We start from the raw sequence: 22705 nt of genomic DNA, 5'->3' as shown, positions 1-22705 counted from the left end.
TGAACTGGGCCTGGAAGAATCAGCAGACGCTAGTAGAGAGTTGATGGAAGAACATTCTAGAGTAAAGCCTCCCCTGCTTGCTTGCAGTGTCAAATGTGAGCTGCAGTCTAAATGACAGTTTCTTGAAATAAGGATTCAAAAGTATTTATTTTGTCATATTTTTCTACTCTCCCATTGGCAGGGATAACTTGAAGCTGACGTAAAAAATTATTTTCATCTGTATATTAGACTAAATTGTCATAATCAAGGACCAGCTAGGCAGTATATCACATCAAACTAAAATTGAGTCTTTGTAACATTTGAAAAGAGTTGTAATGTTTTTATATTGATGAAGCATTTGCATTATGTAGAAATTAATTCCATAACTCTATCTAATGGACACTTGAGTTTTAACCCTTTTAGATTTTGCTTCCCTTCTTGACTGAATCCTAACATTGTCATTTCCCTTTGTAGACTTGGATGGTTATGGCTTCTGGTATAGCTTTCCCGTTTAATCTAGACTTAGGTTTGCACTGGAATGGTGCAGTGGCTTTGTTTTATTATTCATATATACAATATATTCACACCATGGTCCCAAGAGAGATGGCTGGTGGTGATCTTATGTTTAATTGGTCCTATCCCCCACCCCATCTGCTTCGTTTAGTCCAAGGATCCTTATCCTGAAATCGGAGGATGGAAGTTGGGTGTCGGGGGAGGTTCATGAGCTTAGACAGAAGAAAAATTCACCTCTGTTTTCACTAATCTCTAACTGCAGTTTAACATCTTCAGTTATGAGTTCTCACCCTCCCGCCTCCCATTAGCACTGGCAACTCCTGTGACAGTAACATTACTAAAATCAGTTATTTTCATGTTGTATTATAGTTGTTACACATTTTTCAAAAATACTGAATACGCTCATCATTACTTTGAATTACAGTAGTTATGTGATTTGCCACTGGACCAAGTTAAGTCTGGTGAGAAGCACATAATGCTGTATCATAATTATTTGGATAATTCCCTTTTGGTGTGATTCTTTTGTATTGTGTTGTGGTCTGTTTTATGGCATTTACAAATCTCTCTCTGAGAAGGGTCTGTAGGATGTTGTCAGAGGGGGTCTGTGGCACAGTGAGTTTAGGAGCTTCTGCTTTGGTTCCTGGGGTGCATTTCAAAGCATGCCAGCATCTGTTTTGGGAGGACTGGTGGGAAGGTGGGGTACGTAATTAAAAGCTGAGATACAGTCTCTCATTCCCACAACCTTGTCTGTTGCCCTAAGCCATGCCAGCACGGAGCTTTTCACAGCCTCAGTAGCTCGTGTGGTCATTGTAATATATGCTCACCACAAAAAAGAAAGTGTTCAAGTGCATTCTCTATCGCCTTTGGAAAAAATACAGTAAATGATTCCTATCCAAAAATGGTTAAAATAAAAATAGCTTAGGCGCTTAAAGGGGCAGCCCTCAGCTGTCTAGTAAAATCTTATAATCCAAAAGAGTCTAGTCTCTGTTTCTGGTTTGCTATTTTTACAGCATTCATTCCTTCTGCAAATATCTGTTGCATGCATGCTATGCACGGGCATTGTGTTGGAGATCTACAGGTTTATCTTCTAAGGTCTACTTGAGATATTTCTTATCACTTAAAAACCTTGAAATCACTAAATTTTCATTTTCAATTGCAGTCACTCATACATTGAGCAAACTTACTGAATACTTGCTCTGTGCCAGGCACTGTCCTGGACACTTCAGGCTATAACAGTGAGCAAAATGGACAATAATTCTGGTCTCTCAGAGCTGTCATTCAAGCGTTTCGGTGTTTTATCCTCTGAAGTTTATAGGGCTGTCCTGAATGTGCTGCAGAAACTGCCTGCCACTCAGGCAGGTGAGTAGTTTTGTAAGGCAGTGGTTTTCACTCTGTTCCTGTGGGCCTCATGACACCTCAGTGCTGGCAGAAGGAAGAAGGGGATGTCCTTCCCCAGCTCCATTTGAATCAGAGCTTTGCTATTCTTAGGTATTTGGGATTGCTGGCAAGTTGGGAGTGGGGTGTGATGGGGGAGAGTTCTCTTGCCTATGGGATGTTTGGAAATTCGGTCACATTTCCAAAAAATGTGATTGGCATTATCTGTGGCTAGCTGATACAGAATAAATTTTTGTCATTTATTACCAGTTCTGTACTGAAAGGCAGTTGGAATAATAGCAAGCTCATTGCCTGCAGGTGCTGTTACTTTAATAGAGAGTTGACCTTTTCATTACTTGGCAAACATGAAGCTCACAGTTGGCATTTGTTGGAAGCTAATGTGTGGTAGGTGCTACACTAACAACTTTCACATTGTTTAATTTTCTCCTCAAAATAGCCTGCAACATAGGATGCTGAGTTCTAAGAAGTTGGATGTCTTGCTCGCACTGGCAAGGGTTTGGAGCTTATTTTGGCATTCCCATTCCAGAATTGCCTGCAGGATCTGTCACTGGAGTAGATTCATGGCTTCAGCTGGGGCAGGTCTTAGGGCTGACCTTGTCTATCTTTTTGAAGGTTATTCTGTTTCCGTTTTGCTCCCAGATATGCTATCTCCTCTTTCTTCCTCTGAATGGAATGTTTCTCTCTGACTTAAAAAGCAATACTGGGTTCATTCTCATCTCTCCTGATTACCTTCCCGCCTCTCCCCATATGTGCACAAACACTTCATGCTCTTGACACAACTAGGGGTCTCGGCAGTGGATGCAAAGTTTGGGCTGCTCATTGCACGTTTGCCAGAATAGCTTCTGATGGGGCAGAGTTCATGACAGCTAGTGTGAGAGTAATTGCAATTGGGTCCTGAAGAGATTATTATTATTTTTTGTTGTTGTTATTTCCATTGTGTAGTGTTTGCAGTGAATGAAATTGATGCTGTGATGGGGAGGAGGGAGATGGTTCTAGAATGGGTTGACCGTATGCCCATGATGATAAATGCAGAACACTGTGGTCCACACCCCTCCTTTTTTCTTTCTTTCTTTTTTTTTTTTTAGTAAAGGAAATGACCATTTAGTGTATGCAAGAAACCATAGCTAAGAAAAAAATGTTGACTGTGACATTTCTGGGCTTGGGATTATAGGCAATTTTAACTTTCTCTATATTTTTCTTTTATGTGGATATTTATTAAGCTTGTTATTGGGAATGAAAGATGACTAAAGAATACATTCTGCTGCTGTGTTTTAGAAGGAGGCTGAATTATTGAAAAGTGGAAAGACAGTTAGTACTTGCTGCTGCTTGGTTCTGGAGGTTGGCCCTTTGCTATTGAGGCAAGCTGCCACAGGCCAGCTTGCTCCTGGCTCAGACCCAGGAGGAAGGCCCTGACCTTGGCCCTGGAAGGTAGTCAGAGGCAGGGGATAGGTGTCCCGCTTTTCTGTCCCTCCTGCCCAGCAGCTGTCCGCCTGCGGTGTCTTAGTCATAGTGGCACTTGGGCTGGTGCTGCCTGGGGTGGAGGCCGCAGGGACTCCAAGAACAGAGGGTACATACGAAGGATGCATCCCAGAGGGAAAAACACATGCTATCTTCCTCTTAGAATAGGGGGGAAGGAGAGGCAGGGGAGGAATTTGAGAGAAAAGCCTGTATTTTCCAGTAGCTGCCTTGATCCTGATAAACTGACTCTATTCACTTTGCCTTAAGCACAAAGAGTGAGACTGTCAGACAGTCTCCGGGGCTGGTTATGCACAGCCCGGGCTGTCACCCATCACACGGAAGTACAGCCCCGAGTTGATGAACAGGTGAGACCCTGTGCTCAGGTGGGGAGCGGCCCTGGCCTGGCCTCTGTATGGGGTGCATGATGCTGATCTCAGGCTCCCCCTGGGCTGCCCACGTTCTAGACACAAGCAGAGCCTCCGGGAGACAGCTGCTGCTTGTTGCTGTGGTTCAGAGCCCTGTACTGGGCACAGGGCGCTCTCCTTTACTCATTCTTTTCCTTTGGGGGAGGGAACCAATCTTTTGCCTAAGAAATTAAGTCCTGCCCTTAGAGATCTTGCTGAAGCCCAGGAGATTGCCTTGCTTTATTTTTCATTGAGGTGGGCTGTGCTAACAGCCAGTGAAGGAGGCTATGTGTTCTGGAGAGAGCGCAAGGCCACATGATACTCCAGTGCCCCGTCACTGAGGTGGGCACCAGCCCCAATGCCAGTCTGGTGCAAGGGGAAGATGACCTTTCGAGAAAAGCAGACTCATCTTGGAGTGAAGCATGTAGACCTGTGTACGAGGCCCTGTGTAGCTACTTTGCAAATAACCCACGTGTTGTGGTCGTGTTTCTTCATTCTTCTGCATTACATGTGAGTCCTTTCTCATCATTCATAGCCAGGAGATAAGTGGGTAGAGCAGTCATGTGTAAACAAGTCATTCAGACATGAATTTTACTTTGGCTCTTTCTCAGCAGTCGTTGATGTGATCTAAAATTTTATATATTCACTTTTTTTATAGGGAAAAAAATTGAGCCAGTTTGGACTCCCTGAGGGTCTTTGATAGCTGGTTTCATTCTAACAAGGGTAGAGTTTGGTGAATATATAAATCATCCTGTTTGCTCTGAATAATTTATTTGAAGTATACTCTATACTGAGCTTGTATTTCCCTATCTTCATACCCTCCTTAGCACTGCTGCTCCCGTAGTGATTGGTGTTCCACATTGTTTAGTTATTTTCATACTTGTGTATTTTCTTTGTTTAGACTGTAGGTTCCTTGAAGGAGATTTATGTGTTCCTATCTTTGTATTCCCCATAGAATTCGGCATAAGGTGAAGGCTTCCCTGGTGGCTCAGAAGGTAAAGAATCTGCCTGCGGTGTGGGAAACCCAGGTTCGATCCCTGGGTTGGGAAGACCTCCTGGAAAAGGAAAAGGTCGCCCACTCCAGTATTGCCTGAAGAATTCCCTGGCGGTCCACGGGGTCAGAAAGAGTCAGACATGATTGAGAGACTGGAACTTTATACACGTTGGAAGTGTGAACAGGACTCTGTGTTGCAAGTGACAGTATAAAATGGGTTTATCAAAAAAATGATTGCTATGAGAATGCGATTGATAGGACATCAGGGATAGCTGGATCCAGGCCCTCAGCCATCATTTCCACCCTCTTGCTTCCATTCTCTCCCTTCCCGTCTTTGTTCCATCTCCCATGGAACTCTCTGGCATGCGTTTATGTGTGATGGCGCCTGCAGTTCCAGGCTTACAGCCACGGAACTAAGTCCAAAAGCAAGATTCCTCAGTCCTGGCGCTGCTGAGGTTTTGGGCCAGATGAGTCTTTGCGGGGGAGCCTGTCCTATACATCATAGGGTGTGCGGCAGCGTCCCTGGCCCGACCACCCCTGGGTGAGGAGGGGTGGGGCAGCATTGCCCCTGTTTGAGAATCACTGTCTAAAGCAACAGCACGTTTTTTTCCTCCCCGCTGTCAATTCCATAAACCACCTAAGTCTTGCAATCATTGGTCTGGAATGGAGTTATGTACCCAACCCCAAACTAATTACCGGGCCGGCAGGGGTGGAGGCGGTGGAGCTTGTGGAGTCATTAATAGTGTGCTGGTCAGCTTGGGCCGGGGTTGCCAGTCCACTCATGGACTGTGGTTTAGGTGGGCCTGTGTGTCCCACCTAACTACTGGAATGGAAGTGGGATGAGGTCCTGATTATTACTAGAAACAAGGGGGGTGGATTCCATGTAAGACCAAAACAAAGCCCCAAACTCCCAAACCAAAGCAAAGAACACGTGACCACCCCCCCAACCCCCCCCCCCCCTTTCCCTCCTGCCCCGGGGACTAGGATGTCTGTGTGACTTCAGAGTGAAGGCTTGGTGTGGTAGGAAGAGGATGTGTCTGGCATCAGGTTGATTCCATCTGGCTCCTGTCCTTATTAGCTGGGTAACATTGGGCTAGTTGTTGAAAGTGTTAGTCGCTCAGTCATATCTGACTCTGCGACCCCATGGACCATAGCTCTCCAGGCTCTTCTGTCCATGGAATTCTCCAGGCAGGAATACTGGTTGGGTTGCCATTTCCTTCTACAGGGGATCTTCCTGACCCAGGGATTGAACCTGGGTCTCCTGCATTGCAGTCAGATTCTTTACCATCTGAGCCACTGTCTCCTTCTCAGTTGTATTGAATCATGCCTGCAAAAATATTTCTTTTTGGTAACATTTTCATTGAAGTGTACCAAATAGAATTATACATAAATCATATACTCAATGACTTATGGTTTGAGTAATCTTATATGGCTGGCAAGCAGATCAATAGCCCAGAAGGCCCCATCATAGCCCCCTCAAAGTTCTCCTTCCTCCAGAGATAATACCTATTCTGCTTCCTATTTGTCATAGTTTAGTTTTTCCTGTTTTTGAAATTTGGCAAAAATGGAATTGTACCATGTGATTCTTTTATACCTGTTGCTTTCATTCAATGTGGTGTTTGTATTTACCCATGTTATTGCATAGAGAACAGCTTGTTTATTTTCATACTGCAGGCCACTAGTGTTTTATTAACTGCTCTGAGATTTTCAAGGACTTTTGAGAAATAAAGGAGCACAGTGAAAAGCACTCATGTGTCTGTCACTTAACAGAAGGTCCATATTCTCCTTTCCTCCAAGACTATTGATTTGGACATGGAAAGATGACACACGGGCACTCATTAGCTTGAAGATCAATTCCAGTGAGTTTAATGTTTGGTCCTGGATGATTTTAGGTAGAAACAAAGCAGTATTGGCACCCAGTGCTCTGGCTGGCTTCCCTGTTTTGCTGATAAATGCAAACTGTGTGACCAGACAGTCCTTTATTGAAGATCTCTTCTCAGTGACAATTTCAAAAGGGCATATTTTTTCCTGTTAAAGTAGAGTTGATGTCCAATGTTGTGCCAATCTCTGTTGTGTAGCAAAATGACTCAGTTATATACGTATATATGTTGTTTTTTCATGTTCTTTTCCATTATGATTTATCACAGAATATTAAATACAGTTTCTTGTGTTATATATTAGGATTTTAGCTGTTTATCCGTTCTAAATGTAATAGTTTGCATCTGCCAGCCCCACACTCCAGTCCCTCTCTCTCCCTCCCCACTCGGCAGCAACAAGGCTGTTCCCTGTGTCTGAGCCTGTTTCTGTTTTATAGGTCGGTTCATTTGTGCCATATTTTAAATTCCACGTGTAAGTGGTATCATGTGGTGACTGTCCTTCTCTTTCTGGCTGACTTCGCTTAGTGTGGTGGTCTCTAGTTGTGTCCTTGTTTCTGCAGACGGCCTTGTTCCGTTCTGTTCTGTATGGATGGACTGCGTCTTCATCCATTCAGCTCTTGACGGACATTTAGGCCGCCTCCATGTTTTGGCTGTTGTGAGCGGTGCTGCTGAGACCGTTCGGGTGCATGTATCTTTTTGAATTGTAGTTTTGTCCAGGTAGATTCCCAGGAGTGGGGTTGCTGGATCACATGGTAGCGCTACGTTTAGTTTTTTGAGGAGCCTCCATACTGTTCTCCATAGTGACTACACCCATTTACATTCCCACCGACAGTGTAGGAGGGTTCCCCTTTCTCCACACCCTCTCCAGCATTTGTTATTTGTAGACTTTAATGATAGTCGTTCTGACTGGTGTGAGGTGGTACCTCATTGTAATTTTGATTTGCATTTCTCTAATAATTAGTGATGTTGAGCATCTTTTCATGTGCCTACTGGCCATCTGTATGCCTTCTTTGGAGAAATGTCTGTTAAGGTCTTCTGCCCATTCTTTGAGTGAGTTGTTTTTTTATTGTGTTGTTATGAGCTATTTGTATATTTTGGAGATAAAGCCTTTGTCTGTTGTATCATTTTTAAGTATTTTCTCCTATTCCATTGGTTGTCTTTTTTATTTTTATTTTTTTTATGGTTTCCTTTGCTGTACAAAAGCTTGTAAGTTTGATTAGGTCCCATTTGTTTGTTTTTGTTTTTATTCCTATTGCCTTGGGAGACTGACCTAATTAATAAAAACATTGATATGATTTATGTCAGAAAATGTTTTGCCTATGCTGTCTTCTAGGAGTTTTATGGTGTCATGTTTTTTGTTTAAATCTTTAAGCCATTTTGAGTTTATTTTTGTGCATGTGCATGCATGTTTTAACTCCATTTATTTACATGCAGGGTGTCATTTATTGAAACCAATTATGGCGTGTGTCCTGGAGAAGGAAATGGCTTTTTTTAAAAATAGTTACTTGCAGCATATTTACATGTTTTAGTTCCCCTGTTTTGTAGAAAAGGGACCCTAGAGTCCTTTTTCAAAGATTGTGTAATGTGCAGAACTAATACGGGATGATTGCTATGGTAAACTGCTGGTTCATTATATTTGTGAATGTTTCTTAATCTTGGAGACATTATTTTGATGTCTCTAAGATTTGGTCAAAAACATAGAGTAGTGTTTCTTACAAGGCACTTGCTCTCCTGTATTTAATAGTTTGAGACTTCTAAAATACAGTGAATTTATTTGCAAGTCAAATTTGCCCTTAAATGGTATACATAGCTTGCCAGATGTCTGTGGGGTGAATTTTGTGTTTTTGACTTCACTAGTTTGTTCATCTCTGCTGTAAGCAGGGTCTGGATCTGTGAGTTGGGCTGCTTCACTGCTGTTCACAGTTCGCGTAGGTTCTTAAGAATCCCATGGATTTTGGGTGTGATGATGTAGTGGGCAGGGTGAGGAGTGTCTTCCTTACCTCTGGGCATGACAGAGGACAGGTGGTAAATCTGGAATTCTGCCCCTGACAGCTCTTAGATGTTTCTGAAAAACCGCAGGTGCCAGGGCCTCACCTCCACAGACTACTTCATCTAGACTGATGAAAACTAGATAAAAGTCACTCGTTTTAAAAGTTTATCTGCCTCTGTAGTGTGTATTTGAGTTACAAATCAGTGCATTAAATGAAGAGGTTTAGACTTTGAGAACTTATGTTCCCAGGTTGATCTTTTAGTGACTTCTGTCAGTGTTTATGCTGACCATTCAAAATGTCTTAGCTTTAAAAAACTGTTTTAGAAAACATACAAAGCAATTTCATACTCTTAGAGCAATATCTTCTACCTTCTTGTGTTAGCTCCTGCAGCGATTAAATCCCTTCGTAAGTTGGATTTTATTCTCATTGTTTTAAGTGTTTGTAGAACAGTGTTGGTTTAGCCAGAAGGTTGTAGGGAACCTTTCGAATGATTATTTCATAGTATGATGCTGGGGTTTGTGTTTGCATTGCATCATTCCGTGAGGTTTAAAAGCTACGAAGAAGAGAGTTTATCCAGTTTGTCACATCAGAACCAGGGCGGCTGAATGCTGCTATTTCTTTTTTACCCGGAGGCTAGACTGATGAGGCATTCCTGACCCAGGGTGTGAGGGCTGCGTTAGGGGCCAGGGTCATCAGCGTTTTTGACACGCCAGGTGCTTCCCCAGCCAGATCACAGCGCATCTGATCTCTCTGTCAGGAAGATGTAGTGCATTCATCTGACCTTTGGCTAACTGGAAGCTCACAGCAGGAGCAGGGGCATCGGTTCCCTGGGAGGAGCCGCGCCAGACCTCTCCTGGGGACCAGGCTTCTGCAGTGCACATTGGGAACTACAGGTTCCGACAAGGCTCTTACTCCCTGCCCTTGAACCTCTGCTCAGGTCAGGGGCAGGCTCATCTTCTTCACTGTATGCGGTGTGTCCACATCTTTATTTTGAATCGAGTCTTGATAGGCCAAACTGTTGAATGTTAGGAATGCTCACATGTGTCCTGTCGAGAATATCGGACAGCAGTCTTATTCTCTTTAAATAATCAAAGTATTGAGCACTAGTAAGAAGATATTTTCTTAAGTGTTTTGTATGAAATTCAAGGCATATAAGACAGGGTACATGGAGACATGGTTTAATTTCATTTTCTTTCCCTATTTACTTGTTTATGACCAACAAATACAAATGACCACTTATTACCAATGAAAACAAAACAAGTCTGTTTCTTCTGAGAAATAATATCTGAAATGATTGTTTTCTATTCAAAGTGCTCGTTTTAACTCCTTGCAGTGAGGGAACATTTCATCCAATGGGCAAAACACAGTTTTTAATATTTTATTTGTTACTAGTTGGCAGAAAATCACAAGTGTAAATGTTCAGTAAAATGGCTTTTCATCCTAAATAATGTTTCAAGGGCTCTTTCCTAAGTCCTTGTGAATAAAATTACACTTGCAGTGTGTTTATAATCCTTTAAAATCCTCAAATCTTTAAAAAGAAATTTGACCCAAAGGTTTAAATAAGGATTTTATTTGCAGAAATGAGTATTTTAATTCTCTTAGATTATCATTTTCTGACTACTTATAAACCAATATTCACAAACCTGCTACAGAAACTTCATACTGTACCATGCATTTGTTAGTACGTGAATTCAGAAGAAACTTATTTTGGCTGTGAAAGAAGTGCAGATGTAAAAATGACCTTAAGCATAAACTCAAATAGGTTGACAGAAGAGTAGTTCAATAGATTTTTTATGTTTAAAACAGAGTTTGTTTCTTCATTATTGGCAATTCATTTCAGTTAACATTTTTATTGCAATGCCCATTGTTAAAAGAAAGGAAACCAAATCTGAAATCCTTGTGAATTTATCTCAGCAAAATGCTTTTCAGATTCTTGTTTTTGCTGCCATTAGTTTTGATTTACTTTATCTGCAGTCAGAAATGACGTAGATATTATTGCTGTGACTAAAAAAAGATTTTTATTAAAAGTACCCAGATCATATCAGTGGGAATAAACGCTACTGACCTCAGCGTATTTGCCCTTAAAGCGTCTGTGTATTTGCAGTAAATATTGTAACTTGAAGTAGATGTTCTCATAGACTCAAAGTTTCACCTTGAGACATTTTTTAGTTGCTTGCTTGTTTTGGAGGGTCATTGTGGGCATCCCTGCTTTATGTTTTGCACACGCTGCCAACTCCGGCAGACCTGTCCCAGCCCTTGTTTATTCAGTCAGCGCCCCCACCCCGCACCCCAAGGAGGAGTGCTTTTTCCCTCGCTGGCTCTGGCATCTCGCTGCCTGCCTGTCCTCCTGCTTCTCTGCCGTGATCCTTAGTTTCTCTGCACCCGAGATGCTGGTGTATCCTAACCCCCCCATCTTAGCTCACTTCCTTTCCTTCCCCTTTTTCTGTTGCCAGGGCATCACCCACCTCCCGTCTGTATACATGGGCCGTTGGTGTCCAGTCGAGATCTCCTGTCTGGGACTCCAGGCTGGCTTGTCCAGCTGCCCGCCACATGTCTTTACTCTCAAGTCCTTCTGGTCGTACTCAGCGTGGACAGGAGGGGAGCTCACTGTCATCTCTCCCCAGATTCCCTAATGGAGCCTCAGCCTTCTTCCATGAGTCCCGTGCAGTCTCCCATGCCCCCAGCTCCCCCATCCAGGTAGTCACCAGTCATGTGAGTCTGCCTTCTGGAATCTTTCCTGCCACCTTTTTTTCCTCTTGCAGTACTTGCTGCTTAGCTCAGGTTCCCAGCAGACCCCGTCTCAGTTACTGTAAAGATTCTAACCAAACCTTCCTCCAGGCCCCACTCCCTTCTCAGGCAGGGCTATCTTGTGTTCATCTCACACTTCTGAATCCCTGCCTCTTGGCATCCAGTTATACCTAGGATGACATTTGGAAATAAAATGAAATAAATGACCCACTTTCCTTATGTTACAAGTGATAGTGTAGGTGAGTCCAGGACAGAGTTATAAAGAATAGGGAATTCAGGATTTCATCATAAGTGAACATCACGTCTTCATTTTTTTTTAATTATGCAATTTTAAAGGACTACTTTCCGTTTACAGTTCTTAGGAAATGTTGGCTATATTCCCTGTGTTGTACAGTACATTCTTGAGTCCATCTTACGCCCATTAATTTATACCTCATTCTTTCCTGCCTTTATTACTCCTTTCCCCCCGCCTCACTGGTAACCACTAGTTTGTTCTCTGTATTTGTGGATCTACTTGTTTGTTTTTTTTTTTAATATTTACTAGTTTGTGTGTGTGTGTGTGTGTGTGTGTGTGTGTGTGTGCTCAGTCATGTCTGACTCTTGCGACCCTATGGACACAGCCTGCCAGACTCCTCTGTTTCTGTGGGATTCTCTAGGCAAGAATACTGGAGTGGGTTGCTATTCCCTCCTCCAGGGGATCTTCTCCACCCAGGGATTGAACCGGGTCTCCTGCATTGCAGGATTCTTTACCAACTGAGCCACCAGGGAATCCCCATTTTATTAAACTTCACATAAAATTGATATCACACACATATAATTGATTTCTCTGTCTGTTTTATTTCACTTAGCATAATGCCCTCCAAGTCCATCCATGTTACTGCAAATAGAAAACGTTCATTCTTTTTTATGGCTGAGTGGTATTACATTATATATACATGTATATGTATTAATATGATTATATATATATAATTATTCTAGTTCTGTGAAAAATATCATTAGTAGTTTGATAGGGATTGAATTGCATCTGTAGATTGCCTTGGGTAGTATAATCGCTTTAACTATATTGATTCTTCCAGGCCAGTAACATAGTGTATCTTTCCATCTGTCTGCATTGTCTTCAGTTTCTTTCATCATTGTCTTAAAGTTTATGGAGTACAGGTTTTTTGCCACCTTAGGTATGTTTATTTCTCAGTATTGTATTCTTTTTTTTTGATTTGATGGTAAATGGAATTTCCTTAATTTCTTTTTCTGATATTCTGTTGTTAGTGTATAGAGATGCAACAGATTTCTGTGTATTAATTTTGTAACCTGAAACTTTACAGATTTCTACTAGAGCATTAATGAGCTCTAGTAGTTTTCCAGTAGCATCTTTAGGATTTTCTATGTGTGGTATCATGTCATCTGCAAACAGTGACAGTTTTCTTCTTTTCAATTTGGATTCCTTTTTATTTTGTTTTTTCTTTGCTTGCTTTGGCTAGGACTTCTAAAACTATGTTGAATGAAAGTGGTGAGAGTGGGTATCCTTATCTTGTTCCTGATCTTAGAGTGAATACTTTCAGCTTTTCACTGTTGTGTATGACGTTAGCTGTGGGTTTGTCGTATACCTTCGTTTTTCAAAAAGCAGTACCCAGGTCTGTTCTGGTAAAGAGAACTAAACTATAAAAGTTTTGCAAAATTAGACATAAATGGGGGCTTCCCTTGTGGCTCAGCTGGTAAAGAATCTGCCTGCAATGCAGGACACCTGGGTTTGATCCCTGGTTTGGGAAGATCCCCTGGAGAAGTGAAAGGCTGCCCACTCCAGTATTCTGGCGTAGAAGTTCCAAGGACTGTATAGTCAATGGGGTCACAAAGAGTTGGAGACGACTGACTTTCACTTCACTTCACTTTAGACATAAGTGGAGCCCACTTTTTATTTAGTCTTTTAGTATACCTGAATGACTTACAGAAATGTTTTTAAAATGTTGGATTTTAAACTGTTTACAATTTATTGTTGAAACTGTGTTTGGTAATATGCCTTCAAATATTTTGAAATTGTTATATTCTTGTTAGGATCCCTGAGATTTTTCTAAGCCCAGTTATCTCCTTTACACCCATATTCACACAGCTTACCAGCTCAAGGAGAGGGAGGCACTGGTTTTTGACTAAAGCATTATCTTTTGAAGAATCTGATTAAAGGATAGGAAAAAGATTGGTGGCTGGGAAAAGGACCACAGCACAACTCTGCCTGCCTAGGACCGATATACACTTTAGCCTCTTCTGACCTTGTGAAGAGACGGAAAAAGCAAGTTCTCTAATCTACGTCTTACTTGTGTTTCTACTTTATTACCGAGTCACCATAAATTCATATGACTTCACACATTTCTCTCCCCTTTGATATGTAATGAAAGACACCATTACTCACTTCAGATGCAGTGGGAAGACCCAGCATATAGAAATGTCGGGTATTGTAAGAAGCCTCAAAAGACTGAGTAAGCTTTGAATTTCCTGTTCAGAGAGTGGGGTTAGTAATTAGGAAGATTCACATGACTCCTGATAAAATAATTTTACCCATTTGCTTAGAAAAGCATCTTTTAGTTGCATAAACTGTTTTTCTTTTTTGAAAAAGTCATTATTCTTTATGCTCACAGAAACAACTTTTACCTGAAAAATCTTTTAAGAATCCCCCCCAACCAAGAGAGAAAAACTGAAGCTGTTTTTGCCAAGGTCCTGTAGTGACTGTTTGGCAAATGTGTGAATGAAATCTAGACTTGCTACTTCTTTTTTCTTTCTGTCCTTTTATATTTATGAATAGCTTTTAGGCCTTGGCAAGATGTGTGATTATTTATATGTAGAGGAATGAGCCACAGCCCAAGCTGTGCAATACTCAGAGCATGTGGATGCTTGACATTGAAATTCTGGCTTCCTTAGTGTCATTTAGGTCTTATGCTTTACGAATTAATTTTTTAAAATATAAAATATGTCTAAAGATGTTTTGACTTTTTGTATGATCAAGTACCTTGAAAGGATATATCTTAATCTTTTCAGCAGAGATTGTCTTTAAGGTGTGCATGATATGAAATTACAGAGAAAAGTCTTTTGAGTTGGGTCTTTGCGGATTATGTTATGAACACAGAATATAAGTTTTTTCAGATCTACTGAAACCACCTCCCTTTACTGTATATATTGATCTTTGACCTAAACTGTAAAGGGTTTGGTTTTCTTTTCCTTCTATAATGTTGTTAAAAAGACAATGGGCCTATGGGTATTGGGTGTTCAATTGGATTTTCCTAGAAAGAGAAAAGGAAAAAAATAGCCTTGGGTGTTATTTGATAGGTCATATCAAAAGCTAGGCCTTTCCTTATGAAAATGCATTCACGTCTGTCTTGTGTTAGTGCTGTGGCTGTATGTCTTCCAGATGATTGGACACGTGCTTATTCATTCTGTGGAGGACTCGTCTCTTTCTGTGGCTTCTTTGAAGGATCTTGTCAGAAGCTAATGATGAGAGGGTATAGCAGTTGGCCTGACAATAGTACATGAGACTCTCTTGTTCATTCTCTTGATCATGACTACATTGGGAACCAAAGGCTTTAGAAGTTGAGTGGAAAGGAGCCACAGTGTGTTGCCTTGATAATGATACTGTCATGGTTGCTTAGTCCTTGATTAAAACCTCCTAGCTCTGTAGTCAAAACTGTTCAACTATTAGGGAATATAAAACTGAGGAATAAATTATCAGTTGTCATTAGGGAAAGTAATGATGTTATGATTAGAAGAAAGGTTGTGTAAGGTAATTTCAGTCTTGTTATCCTCATCCTGTCATTTATTTTGAAATAAATCCCAAGATTTATTTTGAAAGATGTACTGCCATGAAATCTAGAATAACTGCATACTGTTTTGGTGACAGACCTCTTGAAGGGAGAGTGAGGGCTTCTCGGAGAAGACCTTTGGCTCTGGAGTGGGGGGACCAGCCTGGGTTTAACTTGTTGTGAGTGTGGACTCGTTACTTAAGCTTGCAGGCACATGAATCCCCTAGCATATCTCCGACGTGTAAGGGATGCTTAATAAATACTGCTGTCCTCTCTGAAAGTCGTGCCTTTCCCTCTCCTGGTCTGGGACTCTGTGGGCTTCTCCTTTGGCCCCGTGTGATGAAACATGCAGTGCATGGATGTGGGGAGCATGAGTGGCTCCGGTGGATGCGGGCTTAGTCACTCAGTCCTGTCCGACTCTTTGCTACCCCACGTGTGTGTGTGTAGCCCGCCAGGCTCCTCTGTCCATGGGATTCTCCAGGCAGGAATGCTGGAGTGGGTTGCCATGCCCTCCTCCAGGGGATCTTCCCAACCCAGGGTTCGAACCGGGTTTCCTGCATTACAGGCGGATTCTTTTCCAGCTGAGCTACCAGGGAAGCCCATCCACAGCAGGTTCCAAATGACATTCCTTCCTTTCCCGGCAGGTGCCTGAGATTATCAGTTCCATCCGGCAGGCTGGGAAGATCGCCCGCCAGGAGGAGTTCCGCTGCCCTTCGGAGTTCGATGACACCTTCGCCAAGAAGTTCGAGGTGCTCTTCTGCGGCCGCGTGGCCGTGGCGCACAGGAAGGCCCCGCCCGCCCTGATCGACGAGTGCATCGAGGGCTTCAGTCACGTGAGCGGCGGCTTCTCCTCGGATCACTTCCGGTCTGCGCTGCAGCCGCCGGGGGATGGGGAGCGGGGCCCGCGGCCCATGCGCAAGTCCTTCTCGCAGCCCGGGCTGCGCTCCTTGGCCTTCCGAAAGGAGTTTCAGGATGCGGGCCTGCGGAGTAGTAGTTTCTTTAGCTCTTTTGAGGAGAGCGACATCGAGAACCACCTGATTAGTGGACACAATATTGTGCAGCCGACAGATATTGAGGAAAATCGAACTATGCTCTTCACGGTAAAATATTATCAAGCTTCCCGCACATCCCCAGTCTGGTCTGTGTGTTCAAAAGAAAATCTGCTTAGTCGGGCAAAGATTATCTGTGAATTGCTTTTGGATTTATGTGTGAATCCGTATATTTTTATTCTGAATAATTCTTTTGTCTGGATAGAATCCTTATTTAGTCCCCATTAGCCTTGGGAATTATTGGGGGGTAACAAACAGAATTTATCTTACATCCTGTTTGATTTTTATCCCCCTCCCACACGGTGGGGAAGACATCTTTTCAATGTGGAACAATCAATTAATGTGTGTAAAAGAGGTTCCCAAAGGGTTTTTTTTTTGAAACCATATTTCAAGTAATATATTTCAGCAAAATATTTTGGAAAATACCCCTTCTTTATTATTTTTATTAATTTGTAAAACTACTTACACTTTGTTACCTGGGTAATTGGGGATAACATGATATTTGAAATTGATACTCAAAGTACAGTATTAGTTTAGCCAGCTGCTTACTCTTTTCTAGAAATGATTTGATAAACTGACAGTGAGCCAAATGCCAGGAAAGGCATGCGCAGGAGGCTGTCCCTGGCACTTGAGGCTCCTGGGATCCGGGCTGATCGCGGCTGTTCTGGAAAGGTTGCTATCCTGGGAGTCGTCTGGGTCTGAGATGATGGGACTCAGCTGGCTCCCTAGTGAGCTGGTCTCTGCAATATGGGAAACAGATTGTTCTCAGCCTCCTCTGTCTCTTCTTTGGCCTAAGGCCGACTGAGAGTCTAGAGAGAGAGCAAGGTGTGCTTAAATGTAATATTTCCATGCCTAACTCAGGGCCAAGTGATGAGGAAGCTGGCTGTGTAGACATACAGGTTCAAGATCAAGATGGAGTGTCAGAGGGCCAATTTCTTCCTCTTTTCATGGTTGACCTAGTATACTGAAAAGAGTGCTACGTTGGCAAGACTGGTGTTGTAATGTGTGATCTATATTTAAAAAAAAAAAAACAAACCACCAAAACTTCTTGGTGTCATTGGGAAAGCTGCTTAGAGCCCTTATTTTCAAGTACTTATTGTGTAAGTGCTGTATATAGGGTCCCTTGCAACATGCTAGACATACAGCAATGAACAGGACAGGCATGATCTCTGCGCACGGGAAATTTAGCTTCCAGTGAGAGACTGACAGCTGACTGTAGGAGTAATTGTCTCAGTAAAACCGTGATAAATGCTGCAAGGAGAAGTAAAGGATGCTCTGAGGGCTTCTGGGGAAGCAGGGCTTTCCGAAGGCAGTGATTTTCACTGAGCAGAGACGTCACTGTGGCCAGCTGGAGGATCATCCCGGGTTCGCAGAGCAGCAGGGAAGGGAGGGAAGCTGCACAGTTAATGTGTGGTTATTGCAACACAGCCCTCTGCGCTAACGAGATCCGTTAGGCTGACCCTCGTCTGTAAGACAATGTTAGTTTGTGCTGACACTCTCAACTCATTTAGGAAGTCAGGTAAGCAGGAGTGAGTACCTAACACAGTATGTACTCGACAAATGGTAGATTTTTAACAATAATTTAAGACTTTTCTGATCATTAGAGAGTGTCCTGGAAATTTTAAAACAGAAGCTCCTGTATCCTTGGAGATTCACTTATGCAGAAACCTCTCTTTTTACAAAGGGGAGCTGTGGGAACCTGAGGCTTTGTGACTGACTTTGGGGTATTTGGTCCTTTCGCCTCAAGGCTGCTGCCTGATGACGGTGAACGCACTGACTGTTGTCTGCTGCCCGAAGCCTGTAGAATGGAGTGTGGCCTGGAGTGGCCGTCTGCGTGATGCGGTCACTGTTCAGTAGGAGCTTGAGCCGTTGATTCTGTATTTTCCTCGATCATGAAATGAGAAAGTTTGTGTAATAAATCTGAATTCAGTGTTCATGCAAAGCTAGTTTTTTTCTCTCTTTGTCTTTTAAGATTGGTCAATCTGAAGTTTACCTCATCAGTCCTGACACCAAAAAAATAGCGTTGCAGAAAAATTTTAAGGAGATATCCTTTTGCTCTCAGGTAAATGGACATGGGTTATCAGCTCAACTGCAGTTGAATTTTTTAATGAATTATTTTACTGTCTGTCATTCAACCGAAGTGGCTAAGGTCACAAGATGTATGCTAAGTGCTGGGTTTGTGATCTTGCATTTCCTTTTGTATATTAAGGCAAAATATAATTTTGAAGTTAAAAATTTTGCTTTTAGCAACCATAACTTACTGGAGAAAGTAGGTCTCCTTTTCTTTTTTTCCCAGTCATTGGTAGTGGTCCACAGCCATCATTTCCAGGTGTATGTGCGTGTATGTGTGTCTATATGCATATTCATATATACATTCATACACACTAATGTATTTTTTAAAGTACTTATTTTTACTTTATAAAAATTCATGACTTTTGGGATACCAAGATCATTATCTTTTCTTCCTTAAAATATAATAAATAATGACTACCTTTAAGGATGTTTTCCTTAGAGTACAGTGTCTACTTGAGTTCTTTCCTGAAAATCTCCTGGGTGTGTTTCATAGAGAGATTTGGAGAATCTGTCAGTTATAATGAGCTATGACAACTTTACTCAGAATCTTCCTAGCAAAAATGTGTTACTATTTGGGTAGTTTTTGAAAGTCTATAATCATTTTCTCATTTTCATCTTCTCAAAATTAATAAGATATAATGAAACTCTCATTGTTGATTTATAATGTGATCTGTGTAATGATTCAATAGGGAATTTTTCCCCCCAAAGGTGAAAACAACGTTCATGCATAAAACCGACTAGAGAACCATTTACAAAGAAAATGTTTTTTCCAAATCGTATTCTCCTTTGGAGTAACCTCTTGCATATGCTTAACTTGCCGTTGGAGAACATTGATGGCAATGCCAGGATGTGTCAGTGATTGCTTGTTTAATGGGAAATATTTGACCTGAAAGTGAGATTCTCCATAGACATTTTATCTTGATTTGCTTGTATTTCTATTGAAATGGTAATATTAAATATTTGCTTTTTCATACGGTAGTTTTATTATTTCCTAAATGATGTTTACAAGTTTACATGATCACCTGCCCTTCAAGCTGTCAACACTCTGCATGCTCGTGCTTTCAGGAGATGCTGTAGGTTAATATTTATGGGTGGTGTCTTATCTGTATTAAGGTGGTTCTTAGCTGATACTTTCAAAACAAGTGCACATATTAATATTTATTAAAAAGAGCTCTTAGGAAACTGTGATACAGCTTTGGCCTTAATATCTTATGTTTGAAAGTATCTCTGTTCTTTGTGTGTATAACTTTTGACTCATTCTTCCTACCAGTTTACTTCAGGATTTACTTCTTTGTTATTTTAGGAGTACAAATATTTTAAATCCTTTCCTTTAATTTTTGTGTCTACGTGTGTTGGCTTGTGTGTGTGTACAGTTGTGTTTCTTTGTTACTCTCTCATCTACTTATTCCTTATTCCTTAAATACCTAAGAAAAGTTCTCATTTTTCTGTGTCAGCTTTTCTCCACTTCCTCTCACTACTAAAATGAGGATAAAAGCTCTGGTTTTCAGATCCTGCTTCTCTTATTGTGGGGATAGTCAGAGGAGTAACATTTGAGTAGAACTTCATATTTGAGAGATGTTTTTAAATATTTAAAACATCTGAGAAAATAGTAGTTTCATAGAGTCCTTTAAAACTGTGCTGTGTGAGTCTTCAGCTGCCCGTGCGGCAGTGATGCCTCCTCTGGGCACTGCTGACCGTTCTTGCTCTCGTCCCTGCCTTCCACAGGGTATTAGACATGTGGACCACTTTGGGTTCATCTGCCGGGAGTCTTGCGGAGGTGGAGGCTTTCATTTCGTCTGCTATGTGTTTCAGTGCGCAAATGAAGCTCTGGTAAGTGAGAAGGAGCTCTTCTTACCTTGAAATCTCATCTACAGGGGATGGCAGCCTCACTGATTTCTTTACATAGCAAAACTATATGGCCTCGCTGACAAATTATTCGGTTTTAATTATACTTTTGTGACTGTTTAATAACCAGCTGATATACACTTGAGACATACTTGGGTGCACATTTTCAATGCTCACGTTCACCCTCTGCTTTAGCATCTTTCAAAGGTCATTTTGGACTTTTGATCAGAAGAGTTGGTTTTCGTTCAGTATTTAATTTGCATCTAGTTTTTACCTTATCTCCTTGAAAAGCTTTGAGCATTTGTAGTGTTTCTAGACTATGTATAATCCTAGTGGTTCTTAACGATTATGATCCATTAACCTGTGACTAACAGCCCAGAAGAATCTTCAGTGCTGGGTCTTCCCACCGAGTCCTGAAATCTCTGCCCGATCACTTTAAACGGACTGTCTGCTCTCTGTGTTGTCCCCTCTTCGGTCAGGTGGATGAGATCATGATGACCCTGAAGCAGGCCTTCACGGTGGCTGCTCTGCAGCGGACAGCGAAGGCGCCGGCCCAGCTCTGCGACGGCTGCCCCCTGCAGGGCCTGCACAAGCTCTGCGAGCGGATCGAGGGTGAGCTGGGGCGGGGCGGGCCGGGCAGGAGTCCAGGGGCCTGGGCAGATTCGTTGGAAGATTCTGTCCCATGGAGGCTGATGTTAGTTACAGGGGTCGTGGAGGGGTGTTTTCTGTACATCAGCTGCTACCATCTCCCCTCGAGGGGCCCTGAGGAGGGTGGAGGAGTTAGGGGAGCAGAGGGCACAAGACCGGCTGCGCTGTTAATCATGGTGGGTGAGTGTTCAGTCGGCCGCCTTGGAGGGGTCTAGTAAGAGGAGAGGTAAGGATTACCGCCGAGTCAGCCGATCACACGGCTTCCCTGCTGGCTCACTGCAGCTCTCCTGCAGTGCAGGAAGCCCAGGTCTGATCCCTGGGTAGGGAAGATCCCCTGGAGAAATCTTGCCTGGGAAATCCCATGGACAGAGGAGCCTGGTGGGCTGCATTTTGTGGGGTCACAAAGAGTTGGAAACGCAGAGAGTCCATTACAAGGTCAACGATAGCTTCTTCCAGAGCAGGTTTAATGGCCAGAGGGCAGGTTGCAGTTGAGGAGCCAGTGAGAAAGAGCGCAGGAAGTGTTGCTCCGAGTTTTTCTAGGAATTTGGCTTGGGGAGAAACTGCGGTAAATGTTATGATTTCCATGCTTAAGATATGCCTGGCACTGTACTGTTTTCTTTAACATGTATTATCATCCATTTAATCCTCACCACTTTGTGGAAGGAAAAGGGATTACTGCACATTTGAGGGACAAGCAAACCTCCTTTCTGGGGCTTGGGGATGATAACCGTCCTGACGGATGTGAAGTGCTATCTGATTTCCCTTTTTAAAGACAAATTGACATCATCTTAAAGCCTGGTCGACTACAGTCCATGGGGTCGCAAAGAGTCAGACATGACTGAGCGACTTCACTTCACTTCACTCAAGGTCTTCAAAGGTTCATTTGCTGGCATTCCAGTGCTGTTTAAAATGGGTCAAAATGATTAACATTTTCAACCATGTTTTCCTAGTTGTTCCTCTTTGCTGACATGATGCAAAATATATCTGGGAACAAGAAAAGTTGTGCTTTAACAAGAGATCCCATCTGAGAGCATCACTAGTTCTTTCCTTAGTGGTTGTCAAGATAAGGTAAACGATGATGGCAGTGTCCCCTATGAGCTTGTAAAGAAGGCTGCAGTGACCGGCCTTGAAGATAAAGCAGATTCTGACCTGCAGGAGCTGGAAGGGTTCCAGGGTTCCACCTGACAAATCTGTCTTTGATCTGGCTTAGCTTTCAGAGAGCTATACCTGAAAAGTTTAATTATGGTAGAGATTTTGCTGCTGTAGTTTCAGAGTTATCATTTAATTCATCTTTTTACTGGATAAGATCCAAGCAAAGCAGAAAGCTATGCTAATGTAAAAACATCCATTAGCTAGCACAATTAGAAGACTGGTGAGGGTACCTTTTGCCTACATGTTGGGAAGCATTTCTAAAGCATCTACGGCACATTATTAGAGCCGTCCTTAGTAAGGGAGATACTGATTATTTTATGGACATTTAGTTTCAGGTTCTTACATTTTGCTAGATTGCATCCCTACCCAGGGATCCAACCCGGGTCTCCCCGCATTGCAGGCAGATTCTTTGCCATCTATCAGGGAATCCCCAAGTAGAATGAAATCGTTTATTAAAGCTCATTGTATGTACCCATAACAGTGGTTGTAATAGGAAGTTATGATCTGGCCAAGAACATTATAAACAGTGGAGAGGAACAGTGACATGGCCACAAAATGAAAGACTGAAAGACTGTTTTCTTAATCAATTGATGTAGTTAATGTGCTCTGGAATCCATAAAGTAGAATAAATAAACTGCACTTGTGGGTGCCGATGGACACTTAAAACACGTGAGAGGAGCAGCTGTGCAGATTCTGGGCTTGGACTCCCTATGACTGCTAGTATTTACAGAGCATTTTGCTTATTCTAAAGTTTAGAGGAGCATTTTGGGAATTCTTGGAATAAATGACACTTTCAC

At 42.2% G+C, this 22705-nt stretch overlaps 1 protein-coding gene across 6 annotated transcripts in view; it reads left to right on the top strand.

Annotated features, from left to right (window-relative positions):
- The window catches only part of TBC1D1 (TBC1 domain family member 1), a 226065-nt gene that overhangs the window by 97688 nt on the left and 105672 nt on the right, over nucleotides 1-22705 (top strand). For all 6 annotated transcript variants that reach the window (XM_043438111.1, XM_043438110.1, XM_043438109.1 and 3 more), the window contains 4 exons: nucleotides 15786-16241; nucleotides 18163-18252; nucleotides 19989-20093; nucleotides 20588-20720. In XM_043438111.1, the coding sequence (XP_043294046.1) occupies nucleotides 15786-16241; nucleotides 18163-18252; nucleotides 19989-20093; nucleotides 20588-20720 (784 nt within the window). The remainder of the gene's footprint in view (nucleotides 1-15785; nucleotides 16242-18162; nucleotides 18253-19988; nucleotides 20094-20587; nucleotides 20721-22705) is intronic.

The sequence above is a fragment of the Cervus canadensis genome, chromosome 19 (assembly GCF_019320065.1).
Source record: "Cervus canadensis isolate Bull #8, Minnesota chromosome 19, ASM1932006v1, whole genome shotgun sequence".
In the NCBI taxonomy this organism is placed as follows: Eukaryota; Metazoa; Chordata; class Mammalia; order Artiodactyla; family Cervidae; genus Cervus; species Cervus canadensis.
This window is presented reverse-complemented; position numbering and strand designations above follow the sequence as displayed.